The sequence below is a fragment of the Oncorhynchus nerka genome, linkage group LG20 (genome assembly GCF_034236695.1).
Source record: "Oncorhynchus nerka isolate Pitt River linkage group LG20, Oner_Uvic_2.0, whole genome shotgun sequence".
In the NCBI taxonomy this organism is placed as follows: domain Eukaryota; kingdom Metazoa; phylum Chordata; class Actinopteri; order Salmoniformes; family Salmonidae; genus Oncorhynchus; species Oncorhynchus nerka.
This window is the reverse complement of record NC_088415.1, coordinates 93,985,739-94,002,406: the sequence shown is the minus strand read 5'-3', so window position 1 is coordinate 94,002,406 and position 16,668 is coordinate 93,985,739. Positions and strand designations below refer to the sequence as shown.

General features: G+C 50.1%; 1 protein-coding gene across 1 annotated transcript in view; it reads right to left on the bottom strand.

Moving 5' to 3' along the window:
- Positions 1-412: 412 nt before the first annotated feature.
- Positions 413-16,668, bottom strand: part of LOC115125130 (serine/threonine-protein kinase MAK) — a 41,844-nt gene continuing 25,588 nt past the window's right edge. The window contains exons 9-12 of the mRNA XM_065005987.1: positions 9,349-9,419; positions 6,463-6,573; positions 1,544-1,669; positions 413-742 (exon numbers count right to left, since the gene is read on the bottom strand). Of these exons, the coding sequence (XP_064862059.1) occupies positions 579-742; positions 1,544-1,669; positions 6,463-6,573; positions 9,349-9,419 (472 nt within the window). The 3' untranslated portion in view covers positions 413-578. The remainder of the gene's footprint in view (positions 743-1,543; positions 1,670-6,462; positions 6,574-9,348; positions 9,420-16,668) is intronic.

Below are 16,668 nucleotides of genomic sequence, written 5' to 3'. Positions count from 1 at the left end.
CTCAGTCGTATGGCTACAGTGGGGTCCCATGGGTACTCTTCTCAGTCATCTGGCTATAGTGGGCTCAATGGGTACTCTTCTCAGTCATATGGCTATAGTGGGGTCAATGGGTACTCTTCTCAGTCATATGGCTACAGTGGGGTCAATGGGTACTCTTCTCAGTCATATGGCTACAGTGGGGTCCCATGGGTACTCTTCTCAGTCATATGGCTATAGTGGGGTCAATGGGTACTCTTCTCAGTCATATGGCTACAGTGGGGTCCCATGGGTACTCTTCTCAGTCATATGGCTACAGTGGGGTCAATGGGTACTCTTCTCAGTCATATGGCTACAGTGGGGTCAATGGGTACTCTTCTCAGTCATATGGCTATAGTGGGGTCAATGGGTACTCTTCTCAGTCATATGGCTATAGTGGGGTCAATGGGTACTCTTCTCAGTCATATGGCTACAGTGGGGTCAATGGGTACTCTTCTCAGTCATCTGGCTATAGTGGGGTCAATGGGTACTCTTCTCAGTCATATGGCTACAGTGGGGTCCCATGGGTACTCTTCTCAGTCATCTGGCTATAGTGGGCTGTGCTACCGGTGGCCTCCTCCGTACTTGGTGGCCCAGTCCACCCGTCCGTGAACAGGCTGGATAGGAGGAGGTCTGGACGAGGTGATCTTCCCTCCACTGTTGCTGTTGAGGCTAGAAGATCCAGGGATCTGAGGATTCATGGACTTGGTCTTCCATCCCTCGTACTCTGTCAGATCAAAGTGGAGAAGTTAGAGCAGGAAGCTCAACACAACCCAGGAGTCTCATTCTGTCTCTTCAACACAACCCAGGAGTCTCATTCTGTCTCCTCAACACAACCCAGGAGTCTCATTCTGTCTCCTCAACACAACCCAGGAGTCTCATTCTGTCTCCTCAACACAACCCAGGAGTCTCATTCTGTCTCCTCAACACAACCCAGGAGTCTCATTCTGTCTCCTCAACACAACCCAGGAGTCTCATTCTGTCTCCTCAACACAACCCAGGAGTCTCATTCTGTCTCCTCAACACAACCCAGGAGTCTCATTCTGTTTCCTCAACACAACACAGGAGTCTCATTCTGTCTCCTCAACACAACACAGGAGTCTCATTCTGTCTCCTCAACACAACACAGGAGTCTCATTCTGTTTCCTCAACACAACACAGGAGTCTCATTCTGTCTCCTCAACACAACACAGGAGTCTCATTCTGTCTCCTCAACACAACCCAGGAGTCTCATTCTGTTTCCTCAACACAACCCAGGAGTCTCATTCTGTCTCCTCAACACAACCCAGGAGTCTCATTCTGTTTCCTCAACACAACACAGGAGTCTCATTCTGTCTCCTCAACACAACACAGGAGTCTCATTCTGGTCAACAAGGAAAATAGTTCAGAAAGACAGATGAAGTTAAGGAAACAAAGACATGGAAGAGTAGATGTTTTTTTTTATTGAATACTGTAAATAAATGGCACTTAAACCATCATGTCTGTCTGTCTGGTCTGGTGTGGTCTGGTCTGGTGAGATGAGACTTACTAGCAGAGTTGCCTCCTACGGTTGCTAGGTGATGGGTCCTGTGTCCAGCTGATCCCATCTCCTTCTGAAACGATGACGTGTAACTGCTACTGCTGGCAGGGTTGTAGGTGTTACTCAGGAAGTTATCTGGAAATAAATAACACTAACTCTGCTACATCAATAAACCAAACAGCACGAATATTACAGCTATTCCTATATGTCTCAAATCAGAGACTAACTATTCACTAAATAGACTATGAGATTACTATTCACTAATCTATATAGTCTACATGAGATTACTATTCACTAATCTATATAGTCTACATGAGATTACTCTTCACTAATCTATATAGTCTACATGAGATTACTCTTCACTAATCTATATAGTCTACATTAAACTACTCTTCACTAATCTATATAGTCTACATGAGATTACTCTTCACTAATCTATATAGTCTACATGAGATTACTATTCACTAATCTATATAGTCTACTCTTCACTAATCTATATAGTCTACATTAAACTACTCTTCACTAATCTATATAGTCTACATTAAACTACTATTCACTAATCTATATAGTCTACATGAGATTACTCTTCACTAATCTATATAGTCTACATTAAACTACTCTTCACTAATCTATATAGTCTACATTAAACTACTATTCACTAATCTATATAGTCTACATGAGATTACTCTTCACTAATCTATATAGTCTACATTAAACTACTCTTCACTAATCTATATAGTCTACATGAGATTACTATTCACTAATCTATATAGTCTACATGAGATTACTATTCACTAATCTATATTTATTTTTATTTTATTTTTATTTCACCTTTATTTAACCAGGTAGGCTAGTTGAGAACAAGTTCTCATTTGCAACTGCGACCTGGCCAAGATAAAGCATAGCAGTGTGAGCAGACAACACAGAGTTACACATGGAGTAAACAATTAACAAGTCAATAACACAGTATTGGGCAGTCTATATACAATGTGTGCAAAAGGCATGAGGAGGTAGGCGAATAATACAATTTTGCAGATTAACACTGGAGTGATAAATGATCAGATGGTCATGTACAGGTAGAGATATTGGTGTGCAAAAGAGCAGAAAAGTAAATAAATAAAAAAAAAAAAACAGTATAAAAACAGTATGGGGATGAGGTAGGTGAAAATGGGTGGGCTATTTACCAATAGACTATGTACAGCTGCAGCGATCGGTTAGCTGCTCGGATAGCTGATGTTTGAAGTTGGTGAGGGAGATAAAAGTCTCCAACTTCAGCGATTTTTGCAGTTCGTTCCAGTCACAGGCAGCAGAGTACTGGAACGAAAGGCGGCCAAATGAGGTGTTGGCTTTAGGGATGATCAGTGAGATACACCTGCTGGAGCGCGTGCTACGGATGGGTGTTGCCATCGTGACCAGTGAACTGAGATAAGGCGGAGCTTTACCTAGCATGGACTTGTAGATGACCTGGAGCCAGTGGGTCTGGCGGAATATGAAGCGAGGGCCAGCCGACTAGAGCATACAAGTCGCAGTGGTGGGTGGTATAAGGTGCTTTGGTGGCAAAACGGATGGCACTGTGATAGACTGCATCCAGTTTGCTGAGTAGAGTGTTGGAAGCCATTTTGTAGATGACATCGCCGAAGTCGAGGATCGGTAGGATAGTCAGTTTTACTAGGGTAAGCTTGGCGGCGTGAGTGAAGGAGGCTTTGTTGCAGAATAGAAAGCCGACTCTTGATTTGATTTTCGATTGGAGATGTTTGATGTGAGTCTGGAAGGAGAGTTTGCAGTCTAGCCAGACACCTAGGTACTTATAGATGTCCACATATTCAAGGTCGGAACCATCCAGGGTGGTGATGCTAGTCGGGCATGCGGGTGCAGGCAGCGATCGGTTGAAAAGCATGCATTTGGTTTTACTCGCGTTTAAGAGCAGTTGGAGGCCACGGAAGGAGTGCTGTATGGCATTGAAGCTCGTTTGGAGGTTAGATAGCACAGTGTCCAATGACGGGCCGAAAGTATATAGAATGGTGTCGTCTGCGTAGAGGTGGATCAGGGAATCGCCCGCAGCAAGAGCAACATCATTGATATATACAGAGAAAAGAGTCGGCCCGAGAATTGAACCCTGTGGCACCCCCATAGAGACTGCCAGAGGACCGGACAGCATGCCCTCCGATTTGACACACTGAACTCTGTCTGCAAAGTAATTGGTGAACCAGGCAAGGCAGTCATCCGAGAAACCGAGGCTATTGAGTCTGCCGATAAGAATATGGTGATTGACAGAGTCGAAAGCCAGCGAGGTCGATGAAGACGGCTGCACAGTACTGTCTTTATCGATGGCGGTTATGATATCGTTTAGTACCTTGAGCGTGGCTGAGGTGCACCCGTGACCGGCTCGGAAACCAGATTGCACAGCGGAGAAGGTACGGTGGGATTCGAGATGGTCAGTGACCTGTTTGTTGACTTGGCTTTCGAAGACCTTAGATAGGCAGGGCAGGATGGATATAGGTCTATAGCAGTTTGGGTCCAGGGTGTCTCCCCCTTTGAAGAGGGGGATGACTGCGGCAGCTTTCCAATCCTTGGGGATCTCAGACGATATGAAAGAGAGGTTGAACAGGCTGGTAATAGGGGTTGCGACAATGGCGGCAGATAGTTTCAGAAATAGAGGGTCCAGATTGTCAAGCCCATATAGTCTACATGAGATTACTCTTCACTAATCTATATAGTCTACATGAGATTACTATTCACTAATCTATATAGTCTACATGAGATTACTATTCACTAATCTATATAGTCTACTCTTCACTAATCTATATAGTCTACATGAGATTACTCTTCACTAATCTATATAGTCTACATTAAACTACTCTTCACTAATCTATATAGTCTACATGAGATTACTATTCACTAATCTATATAGTCTACTCTTCACTAATCTATATAGTCTACATTAAACTACTCTTCACTAATCAATATAGTCTACATGAGATTACTCTTCACTAATCTATATAGTCTACATTAAACTACTATTCACTAATCTATATAGTCTACTCTTCACTAATCTATATAGTCTACATTAAACTACTCTTCACTAATCTATATAGTCTACATTAAACTACTATTCACTAATCTATATAGTCTACATGAGATCACTATTCACTAATCTATATAGTCTACATGAGATCACTATTCACTAATCTATATAGTCTACTCTTCACTAATCTATATAGTCTACATGAGATTACTCTTCACTAATCTATATAGTCTACATGAGATTACTATTCACTAATCTATATAGTCTACATTAAACTACTCTTCACTAATCTATATAGTCTACATGAGATTACTCTTCACTAATCTATATAGTCTACATGAGATTACTCTTCACTAATCTATATAGTCTACATTAAACTACTCTTCACTAATCTATATAGTCTACATGAGATTACTCTTCACTAATCTATATAGTCTACATGAGATTACTCTTCACTAATCTATATAGTCTACATTAAACTACTCTTCACTAATCGACAAGGAGAACTAAAATGTCACGTAAACTATGTCTGTCCATGAAATATGAACTATTCACTAAATAGTCCATGTGACAATACTAGGTTCATTAAAAGGTTCTACAGCTGCACCATCGAGAGCATCCTGACTCGTTCCATCACTGCCTGGTACGGCAACTGCTCGACCTCCGACCGCAAGGCGCTACAGAGAGTAGTACGTGTGCTCCAGTACATCACCGGGGCCAAGCTTCCTGACATCCAGGACCTCTATACCAGGCGGTGTCAGAGGAAGGCCCTACAAATTGTCAAAGACTCCAGCCACCCTAGTCATATACTGTTCTCTCTGCTACCGCACAGCAGTCGGTACCAGAGCGCCAAGTCTAGGTCCAAGTGGCTTCTAAACAGCTTCTACCTCCAAGCCATAAGACTCCTGAACATCTAATCAAATGGCTACCCAGACTATTTGCATTGACTCCCCCTTCCCTCTTTCACACCACTGCTACTCTCTGTTATTATCTATGCATAGTCACTTATAAAGTAACTCTACCTACATGTACATATTACCTCAATTACCTCAACTAACCGCACATTGACTATGTACCGGTACCCCCTGTATATATCTCCTACTGCTGTCTGATGACAGACATTTGATCTCCTACTGCTATCAGACATTTGATCTCCTACTGCTATCAGACATTTGATCTCCTACTGCTAACAGACATTTGATCTCCTACTGCTATCTCCTACTGCTAACAGACATTTGATCTCCTACTGCTATCAGACATTTGATCTCCTACTGCAATCTCCTACTGCTAACAGACATTTGATCTCCTACTGCTATATCCTACTGCTAACAGACATTTGATCTCCTACTGCTATCTCCTACTGCTAACAGACATTTGATCTCCTACTGCTATCTCCTACTGCTAACAGACATTTGATATCCTACTGCTATCAGACATTTGATCTCCTACTGCAATCTCCTACTGCTAACAGACATTTGATCTCCTACTGCTATCTCCTACTGCTAACAGAAATTTGATCTCCCTACCGGAGTGAAGGATTTTATACTTTCTCCTGATGAATAAAGGAGTGGTGTAATTTTCCTGATTTTTGACCACTTCTTCTTCTCTCTTCTTCTCTCTTCTCTCTGGCCTCCACTGATTTAGCCACCCTAATTCTGGCCATCGTTTAAGGGTAAAATACCCAATCACTTTTGAATGGATTACGATAGAGACATTGGTCAGAAGAAGTGTTTTTAACACCTTGTCAAGTGTAACTATATGCTGTACACGTATAGTATATTTTGTAAACTCCTGGCCGTACAATGAATGTCCCTACTGGGACAATAAAGATGGACATGAATGGGATTTGACTGTACTGTATTTGTGTAATAAAGGAATAATCAGTGATGTGAATTATTCTTACCTTTAGTAAGTGGCAGTCCTGTTCCCTGTGCCCTGGTTAAAGAGGAGTTGGCCCACACACTCCTTTCAGGCTGCTGCTGAAAGCTGCTCTTGTTGGTCTTAGGGTTCACGCCTGAAACAGACCGAGGGAGAGAGGACAGAGAGACGACAAAGAGAGAGACAACGACAGAGAGAGAGAGACGACAGAGAGAGAGTTGACGACAGAGAGAGAGACGACAGAGAGAGAGACGACGACAGAGAGAGAGACGACGACAGAGAGAGAGAGACGACAGAGAGAGAGACGACGACAGAGAGAGAGACGACGACAGAGAGAGAGAGACGACAGAGAGAAAGGAACAGAGAGGACAGAGAGAGAGAGAGAGAGACCAGAGAGAGGACAGAAAGAGAGAGACGACAGAGAGAGAGACGACGACAGAGAGAGAGAGACGACAGAGAGAGAGTTGACGACAGAGAGAGAGACGACAGAGAGAGAGACGACGACAGAGAGAGAGACGACGACAGAGAGAGAGACGACGACAGAGAGAGAGACGACGACAGAGACGACGACAGAGAGAGAGAGACGACAGAGAGAGAGAGACGACAGAGAGAAAGGAACAGAGAGGACAGAGAGAGAGAGAGAGAGACCAGAGAGAGGACAGAAAGAGAGAGAACAGAGAGAGGACAGAGAGAGTGAGAGGACAGAGAGATTTGGTTGAGCACAGGACAGGTAACAGATGTATCTACAGTGCATTCAGAAAGTATTCAGACCCCTTGACTTCTTCCACATTTTGTTACGTTACAGCCTTATTCTAAAATGTATTAAATTAAAACAATTCTCAATCTACATACAATAACCCATAATGATGAAGTGAAAACAGGTTTTTAGACATTTTTGCAAACGTATAAAAAGAAAAAACGTATAAATATTCAGACCCTTTGCTTTGAGACTCTAAATTGAGCTCAGGTGCATCCTGTTTCCATTGATCATCTTTGAGCTGTTTCTACAACTTGATTGGAGTCCAGCTGTGGTAAATTCAATTGATTGGAAATTATTTGGAAAGGCACACACCTGTCTATATAAAGGTCCCACAGTTGACAATGCATGTCAGAAAAACCAAGCCATGAGGTCGAAGGAATTGTCCGTAGAGCTTCGAGACAGGATTGTGTCGAGGCACAGATTTGGGGAAGGGTACCAAAAAACATCTGCAGCATTGAAGGTCCCCAAAAACAATGGCCTCCATCATTCTTAAATGGAAGAAGTTTGGAACCACCAAGACTCTTCCTAGAGCTGGCCGCCCGGCCAAACTGATCAATCGGGGGAGAAGGCCTTGGTCGGGGAGGTGACCAAGGAACCCGATGGTCACTCTGACAGAGCACCAGAGTTCCTCTGTGGAGATGGGAGAACCTTCCAGAAGGTCGACCATCTCTGCAACACACCACCAATCAGGCCTTTATGATAGAGTGGCCAGATGGAAGCCACTCCTCAGTAAAAGGCACATGACAGCCCGCTTGGAGTTTGCCAAAAGGCACCTATAGGACTCTCAGAACATGAGAAACAAGATTCTCTGGTCTGATGAAACCAAGATTGAACTCTTTGGCCTGAATGCCAAGCGTCACGTCTGGAGGAAACCTGGCACCATCCCTACGGTGAAGCATGGTGGTGGCAGCATCATGCTGTGGAGATGTTTTTTAACGGCAGGGACTGGGAGACTAGTCAGGATCGAGGGAAAGATGAACGGAGCAAAGTACAGAGAGACGCTTGATGAAAATCTGCTCCAGAGCGCTCAGGACCTCAGACTGGGGCGAAGGTTCACCTGCCAACAGGACAACGACCCTAAGCACACAGCCAAGAAAACGCAGGAGCTGCTCCGGTCAACTGTAGGTGATAATATTGTGAAGTGGAAATGTCTAGGAGCAACAACGGCTCAGCCAGCAAAGTGGTAGGCCACACAAGCTCACAGAACGGGAACGCCAAGTGCTGAATCGTGTCAAATCCGTCTGTCCTCGGTTGCAACACTCACTACCGAGTTCCAAACTGCCTCTGGAAGCAACGTCAGCAACAAGAACTGTTCGTTGGGAGCTTCATGAAAATGGGTTTCCATGGTCGAGCAGCCGCACACAAGCCTAAGATCACCATGCGCAATGCCAAGCGTCGGCTGGAGTGGTGTAAAGCTACTAGTCATTGGACTCTGGAGCAGTGGAAAACCCTGACCTCACTAATGCTCTTGTGGTTGAATGGAAGCAAGTCCCTGCAGCAATGTTCCAACATCTAGTGGAAAGCCTTCCCAGAAGAGTGGAGGATGTTATAGCAGCAATGTTCCAACATCTAGTGGAAAGCCTTCCCAGAAGAGAGGAGGCTGTTATAGCAGCAATGTTCCAACATCTAGTGGAAAGCCTTCCCAGAAGAGTGGAGGCTGTTATAGCAGCAATGTTCCAACATCTAGTGGAAAGCCTTCCCAGAAGAGTGGAGGCTGTTATAGCAGCAAAGGGTGGACCAACTCCATATTAATGCCCATGATTTTTGAATATTTATTTATTTTATTTAACCTTTATTTCACTAGGGAAGCCAGTTAAGAACACAGGGAGGTATCTGGACCCTACCGGATTCAGTACCACAGGACTTTACCAGGGAGGTATCTGGACCCTACCGGTTTCAGTACCACAGGACTTTACCAGGGAGGTATCTGGACCCTACCGGTTTCAGTACCACAGGACTTTACCAGGGAGGTATCTGGACCCTACCGGTTTCAGTACCACAGGACTTTACCAGAGAGGTATCTGGACCCTACCGGTTTCAGTACCACAGGACTTTACCAGGGAGGTATCTGGACCCTACCGGTTTCAGTACCACAGGACTTTACCAGGGAGGTATCTGGACCCTACCGGTTTCAGTACCACAGGACTTTACCAGGGAGGTATCTGGACTGGTGCAGATAGTGCTGCTTCACTGATGACGTGTTGGACTTGGGCTCTGCAGACCTACACACAATCAAACAATACATTAATCAATATAAAACCGCATGTGGAAATACTGCATAAGTTTGTGTAATTTTCTAAGAAAAGAATGTATCATGTCTAGGAACTAGGAGTTTTCCTAACCACACTAGGAAAAACAGCGTATTTAACTATTCCGTTGCTGGGAATCTTATTGAGACCAAGGTCTCGTCTGCAGCTATGTTTGTCCTGACCGTGTAACCTGCCTAGAAAAAGCTTGACCTAGTCCCTAGCCAGGCATGACGAGGGGAAGAAGCAGAAGGCCCTAGTCCCTAGCCAGGCATGACGAGGGGAAGAAGCAGAAGGCCCTAGTCCCTAACCAGGCATGATGAGGGGAAGAAGCAGAAGGCCCTAGTCCCTAGCCAGGCATGACGAGGGGAAGAAGCAGAAGGCCCTAGCCAGGCATGATGAGGGGAAGAAGCAGAAGGCCCTAGTCCCTAGCCAGGCATGACGAGGGGAAGAAGCAGAAGGCCCTAGTCCCTAGCCAGGCATGACGAGGGGAAGAAGCAGAAGGCCCTAACCAGGCATGATGAGGGGAAGAAGCAGAAGGCCCTAACCAGGCATGATGAGGGGAAGAAGCAGAAGGCCCTAGTCCCTAGCCAGGCATGACGAGGGGAAGAAGCAGAAGGCCCTAGCCAGGCATGATGAGGGGAAGAAGCAGACGGCCCTAGTCCCTAGCCAGGCATGACGAGGGGAAGAAGCAGAAGGCCCTAGTCCCTAGCCAGGCATGACGAGGGGAAGAAGCAGAAGGCCCTAGTCCCTAGCCAGGCATGACGAGGGGAAGAAGCAGAAGGCCCTAGTCCCTAACCAGGCATGATGAGGGGAAGAAGCAGAAGGCCCTAACCAGGCATGATGAGGGGAAGAAGCAGAAGGCCCTAGTCCCTAGCCAGGCATGACGAGGGGAAGAAGCAGAAGGCCCTAGTCCCTAGCCAGGCATGACGAGGGGAAGAAGCAGAAGGCCCTAGTCCCTAACCAGGCATGATGAGGGGAAGAAGCAGAAGGCCCTAACCAGGCATGACGAGGGGAAGAAGCAGAAGGCCCTAGTCCCTAGCCAGGCATGACGAGGGGAAGAAGCAGAAGGCCCTAGCCAGGCATGATGAGGGGAAGAAGCAGAAGGCCCTAGCCAGGCATGACGAGGGGAAGAAGCAGAAGGCCCTAGTCCCTAGCCAGGCATGACGAGGGAAGAAGCAGAAGGCCCTAGCAAGGCATGATGAGGGGAAGAAGCAGAAGGCCCTAGTCCCTAGCCAGGCAGGACGAGGGGAAGAAGCAGAAGGCCCTAGCCAGGCATGATGAGGGGAAGAAGCAGAAGGCCCTAGTCCCTAGCCAGGCATAATGAGGGGAAGAAGCAGAAGGCCCTAGTCCCTAGCCAGGCATGACGAGGGGAAGAAGCAGAAGGCCCTAGTCCCTAGCCAGGCATGACGAGGGGAAGAAGCAGAAGGCCCTAGTCCCTAGCCAGGCATAACGAGGGGAAGAAGCAGAAGGCCCTAGTCCCTAGCCAGGCATGATGAGGGGAAGAAGCAGAAGGCCCTAACCAGGCATGACGAGGGGAAGAAGCAGAAGGCCCTAGTCCCTAGCCAGGCATGATGAGGGGAAGAAGCAGAAGGCCCTAGTCCCTAGCCAGGCATGATGAGGGGAAGAAGCAGAAGGCCCTAGTCCCTAGCCAGGCATGACGAGGGGAAGAAGCAGAAGGCCCTAGTCCCTAACCAGGCATGATGAGGGGAAGAAGCAGAAGGCCCTAACCAGGCATGATGAGGGGAAGAAGCAGAAGGCCCTAACCAGGCATGATGAGGGGAAGAAGCAGAAGGCCATAGTCCCTAGCCAGGCATGACGAGGGGAAGAAGCAGAAGGCCCTAGCCAGGCATGATGAGGGGAAGAAGCAGACGGCCCTAGTCCCTAGCCAGGCATGACGAGGGGAAGAAGCAGAAGGGCCCTAGCCAGGTCCCTAACCAGGCCAGGCCCTAACCAGGCATGATGAGGGGAAGAAGCAGAAGGCCCTAGTCCCTAGCCAGGCATGATGAGGGGAAGAAGCAGAAGGCCCTAGCCAGGCATGATGAGGGGAAGAAGCAGACGGCCCTAGTCCCTAGCCAGGCATGACGAGGGGAAGAAGCAGAAGGCCCTAGTCCCTAGCCAGGCATGACGAGAGGAAGAAGCAGAAGGCCCTAGTCCCTAGCCAGGCATGACGAGGGGAAGAAGCAGAAGGCCCTAGTCCCTAACCAGGCATGATGAGGGGAAGAAGCAGAAGGCCCTAACCAGGCATGATGAGGGGAAGAAGCAGAAGGCCCTAGTCCCTAGCCAGGCATGACGAGGGGAAGAAGCAGAAGGCCCTAGTCCCTAGCCAGGCATGACGAGGGGAAGAAGCAGAAGGCCCTAGTCCCTAACCAGGCATGATGAGGGGAAGAAGCAGAAGGCCCTAACCAGGCATGACGAGGGGAAGAAGCAGAAGGCCCTAGTCCCTAGCCAGGCATGACGAGGGGAAGAAGCAGAAGGCCCTAGCCAGGCATGATGAGGGGAAGAAGCAGAAGGCCCTAGCCAGGCATGACGAGGGGAAGAAGCAGAAGGCCCTAGTCCCTAGCCAGGCATGACGAGGGGAAGAAGCAGAAGGCCCTAGCAAGGCATGATGAGGGGAAGAAGCAGAAGGCCCTAGTCCCTAGCCAGGCAGGACGAGGGGAAGAAGCAGAAGGCCCTAGCCAGGCATGATGAGGGGAAGAAGCAGAAGGCCCTAGTCCCTAGCCAGGCATAATGAGGGGAAGAAGCAGAAGGCCCTAGTCCCTAGCCAGGCATGACGAGGGGAAGAAGCAGAAGGCCCTAGTCCCTAGCCAGGCATGACGAGGGGAAGAAGCAGAAGGCCCTAGTCCCTAGCCAGGCATAACGAGGGGAAGAAGCAGAAGGCCCTAGTCCCTAGCCAGGCATGATGAGGGAAGAAGCAGAAGGCCCTAACCAGGCATGACGAGGGGAAGAAGCAGAAGGCCCTAGTCCCTAGCCAGGCATGATGAGGGGAAGAAGCAGAAGGCCCTAGTCCCTAGCCAGGCATGATGAGGGGAAGAAGCAGAAGGCCCTAGTCCCTAGCCAGGCATGACGAGGGGAAGAAGCAGAAGGCCCTAGTCCCTAACCAGGCATGATGAGGGGAAGAAGCAGAAGGCCCTAACCAGGCATGATGAGGGGAAGAAGCAGAAGGCCCTAACCAGGCATGATGAGGGGAAGAAGCAGAAGGCCATAGTCCCTAGCCAGGCATGACGAGGGGAAGAAGCAGAAGGCCCTAGCCAGGCATGATGAGGGGAAGAAGCAGACGGCCCTAGTCCCTAGCCAGGCATGACGAGGGGAAGAAGCAGAAGGCCCTAGTCCCTAGCCAGGCATGACGAGGGGAAGAAGCAGAAGGCCCTAGTCCCTAACCAGGCATGATGAGGGGAAGAAGCAGAAGGCCCTAACCAGGCATGATGAGGGGAAGAAGCAGAAGGCCCTAGTCCCTAGCCAGGCATGACGAGGGGAAGAAGCAGAAGGCCCTAGTCCCTAGCCAGGCATGACGAGGGGAAGAAGCAGAAGGCCCTAGTCCCTAACCAGGCATGATGAGGGGAAGAAGCAGAAGGCCCTAACCAGGCATGACGAGGGGAAGAAGCAGAAGGCCCTAGCCAGGCATGATGAGGGGAAGAAGCAGAAGGCCCTAGCCAGGCATGACGAGGGGAAGAAGCAGAAGGCCCTAGCCAGGCATGATGAGGGGAAGAAGCAGAAGGCCCTAGCCAGGCATGACGAGGGGAAGAAGCAGAAGGCCCTAGTCCCTAGCCAGGCATGACGAGGGGAAGAAGCAGAAGGCCCTAGCAAGGCATGATGAGGGGAAGAAGCAGAAGGCCCTAGTCCCTAGCCAGGCATAATGAGGGGAAGAAGCAGAAGGCCCTAGTCCCTAGCCAGGCATGATGAGGGGAAGAAGCAGAAGGCCCTAGTCCCTAGCCAGGCATGACGAGGGGAAGAAGCAGAAGGAAGCCAGGCAGCGAGGAAGAAGGCCCTAGTCCCTAGCCAGGCATAACGAGGGGAAGAAGCAGAAGGCCCTAGTCCCTAGCCAGGCATGATGAGGGGAAGAAGCAGAAGGCCCTAACCAGGCATGACGAGGGGAAGAAGCAGAAGGCCCTAGTCCCTAGCCAGGCATGATGAGGGGAAGAAGCAGAAGGCCCTAGTCCCTAGCCAGGCATGATGAGGGGAAGAAGCAGAAGGCCCTAGTCCCTATCCAGGCATGACGAGGGGAAGAAGCAGAAGGCCCTAGTCCCTAGCCAGGCATGATGAGGGGAAGAAGCAGAAGGCCCTGCTCCCTAGCCAGGCATGACGAGGGGAAGAAGCAGAAGGCCCTAGTCCCTAGCCAGGCATGACGAGGGGAAGAAGCAGAATGCCCTAGTCCCTAGCCAGGCATGATGAGGGGAAGAAGCAGAAGGCCCTAGTCCCTAACCAGGCATGATGAGGGGAAGAAGCAGAAGGCCCTAGTCCCTAACCAGGCATGATGAGGGGAAGAAGCAGAAGGCCCCAACCAGGCATGATGAGGGGAAGAAGCAGAAGGCCCTAGTCCCTAACCAGGCATGACGAGGGGAAGAAGCAGAAGGCCCTAGTCCCTAGCCAGGCATGACGAGGGGAAGAAGCAGAATGCCCTAGTCCCTAGCCAGGCATGATGAGGGGAAGAAGCAGAAGGCCCTAGTCCCTAACCAGGCATGATGAGGGGAAGAAGCAGAAGGCCCTAACCAGGCATGACGAGGGGAAGAAGCAGAAGGCCCTAGTCCCTAACCAGGCATGATGAGGGGAAGAAGCAGAAGGCCCTAACCAAGCATGACGAGGGGAAGAAGCAGAAGGCCCTAGTCCCTAGCCAGGCATGATGAGGGGAAGAAGCAGAAGGCCCTAGTCCCTAGCCAGGCATGACGAGGGGAAGAAGCAGAAGGCCCTAGCCAGGCATGATGAGGGGAAGAAGCAGAAGGCCCTAGTCCCTAGCCAGGCATGATGAGGGGAAGAAGCAGAAGGCCCTAGTCCCTAGCCAGGCATGACGAGGGGAAGAAGCAGAAGGCCCTAGTCCCTAACCAGGCATGATGAGGGGAAGAAGCAGAAGGCCTTAACCAGGCATGATGAGGGGAAGAAGCAGAAGGCCCTAACCAGGCATGATGAGGGGAAGAAGCAGAAGGCCCTAGTCCCTAGCCAGGCATGACGAGGGGAAGAAGCAGAAGGCCCTAGCCAGGCATGATGAGGGGAAGAAGCAGACGGCCCTAGTCCCTAGCCAGGCATGACGAGGGGAAGAAGCAGAAGGCCCTAGTCCCTAGCCAGGCATGACGAGGGGAAGAAGCAGAAGGCCCTAGTCCCTAACCAGGCATGATGAGGGGAAGAAGCAGAAGGCCCTAACCAGGCATGATGAGGGGAAGAAGCAGAAGGCCCTAGTCCCTAGCCAGGCATGACGAGGCGGAAGAAGCAGAAGGCCCTAGTCCCTAGCCAGGCATGACGAGGGGAAGAAGCAGAAGGCCCTAGTCCCTAACCAGGCATGATGAGGGGAAGAAGCAGAAGGCCCTAACCAGGCATGACGAGGGGAAGAAGCAGAAGGCCCTAGTCCCTAGCCAGGCATGACGAGGGGAAGAAGCAGAAGGCCCTAGCCAGGCATGATGAGGGGAAGAAGCAGAAGGCCCTAGCCAGGCATGACGAGGGGAAGAAGCAGAAGGCCCTAGTCCCTAGCCAGGCATGACGAGGGGAAGAAGCAGAAGGCCCTAGCAAGGCATGATGAGGGGAAGAAGCAGAAGGCCCTAGTCCCTAGCCAGGCAGGACGAGGGGAAGAAGCAGAAGGCCCTAGCCAGGCATGATGAGGGGAAGAAGCAGAAGGCCCTAGTCCCTAGCCAGGCATAATGAGGGGAAGAAGCAGAAGGCCCTAGTCCCTAGCCAGGCATGACGAGGGGAAGAAGCAGAAGGCCCTAGTCCCTAGCCAGGCATGACGAGGGGAAGAAGCAGAAGGCCCTAGTCCCTAGCCAGGCATAACGAGGGGAAGAAGCAGAAGGCCCTAGTCCCTAGCCAGGCATGATGAGGGGAAGAAGCAGAAGGCCCTAAACAGGCATGACGAGGGGAAGAAGCAGAAGGCCCTAGTCCCTAGCCAGGCATGATGAGGGGAAGAAGCAGAAGGCCCTAGTCCCTAGCCAGGCATGATGAGGGGAAGAAGCAGAAGGCCCTAGTCCCTAGCCAGGCATGACGAGGGGAAGAAGCAGAAGGCCCTAGTCCCTAGCCAGGCATGATGAGGGGAAGAAGCAGAAGGCCCTGCTCCCTAGCCAGGCATGACGAGGGGAAGAAGCAGAAGGCCCTAGTCCCTAGCCAGGCATGACGAGGGGAAGAAGCAGAATGCCCTAGTCCCTAGCCAGGCATGATGAGGGGAAGAAGCAGAAGGCCCTAGTCCCTAACCAGGCATGATGAGGGGAAGAAGCAGAAGGCCCTAGTCCCTAACCAGGCATGATGAGGGGAAGAAGCAGAAGGCCCCAACCAGGCATGATGAGGGGAAGAAGCAGAAGGCCCTAGTCCCTAACCAGGCATGACGAGGGGAAGAAGCAGAAGGCCCTAGTCCCTAGCCAGGCATGACGAGGGGAAGAAGCAGAATGCCCTAGTCCCTAGCCAGGCATGATGAGGGGAAGAAGCAGAAGGCCCTAGTCCCTAACCAGGCATGATGAGGGGAAGAAGCAGAAGGCCCTAACCAGGCATGACGAGGGGAAGAAGCAGAAGGCCCTAGTCCCTAACCAGGCATGATGAGGGGAAGAAGCAGAAGGCCCTAACCAAGCATGACGAGGGGAAGAAGCAGAAGGCCCTAGTCCCTAGCCAGGCATGATGAGGGGAAGAAGCAGAAGGCCCTAGTCCCTAGCCAGGCATGACGAGGGGAAGAAGCAGAAGGCCCTAGTCCCTAGCCAGGCATGATGAGGGGAAGAAGCAGAAGGCCCTAGTCCCTAGCCAGGCATAATGAGGGGAAGAAGCAGAAGGCCCTAGTCCCTAGCCAGGCATGACGAGGGGAAGAAGCAGAAGGCCCTAGTCCCTAGCCAGGCATGACGAGGGGAAGAAGCAGAAGGCCCTAGTCCCTAGCCAGGCATAACGAGGGGAAGAAGCAGAAGGCCCTAGTCCCTAGCCAGGCATGATGAGGGGAAGAAGCAGAAGGCCCTAACCAGGCATGACGAGGGGAAGAAGCAGAAGGCCCTAGTCCCTAGCCAGGCATGATGAGGGGAAGAAGCAGAAGGCCCTAGTCCCTAGCCAG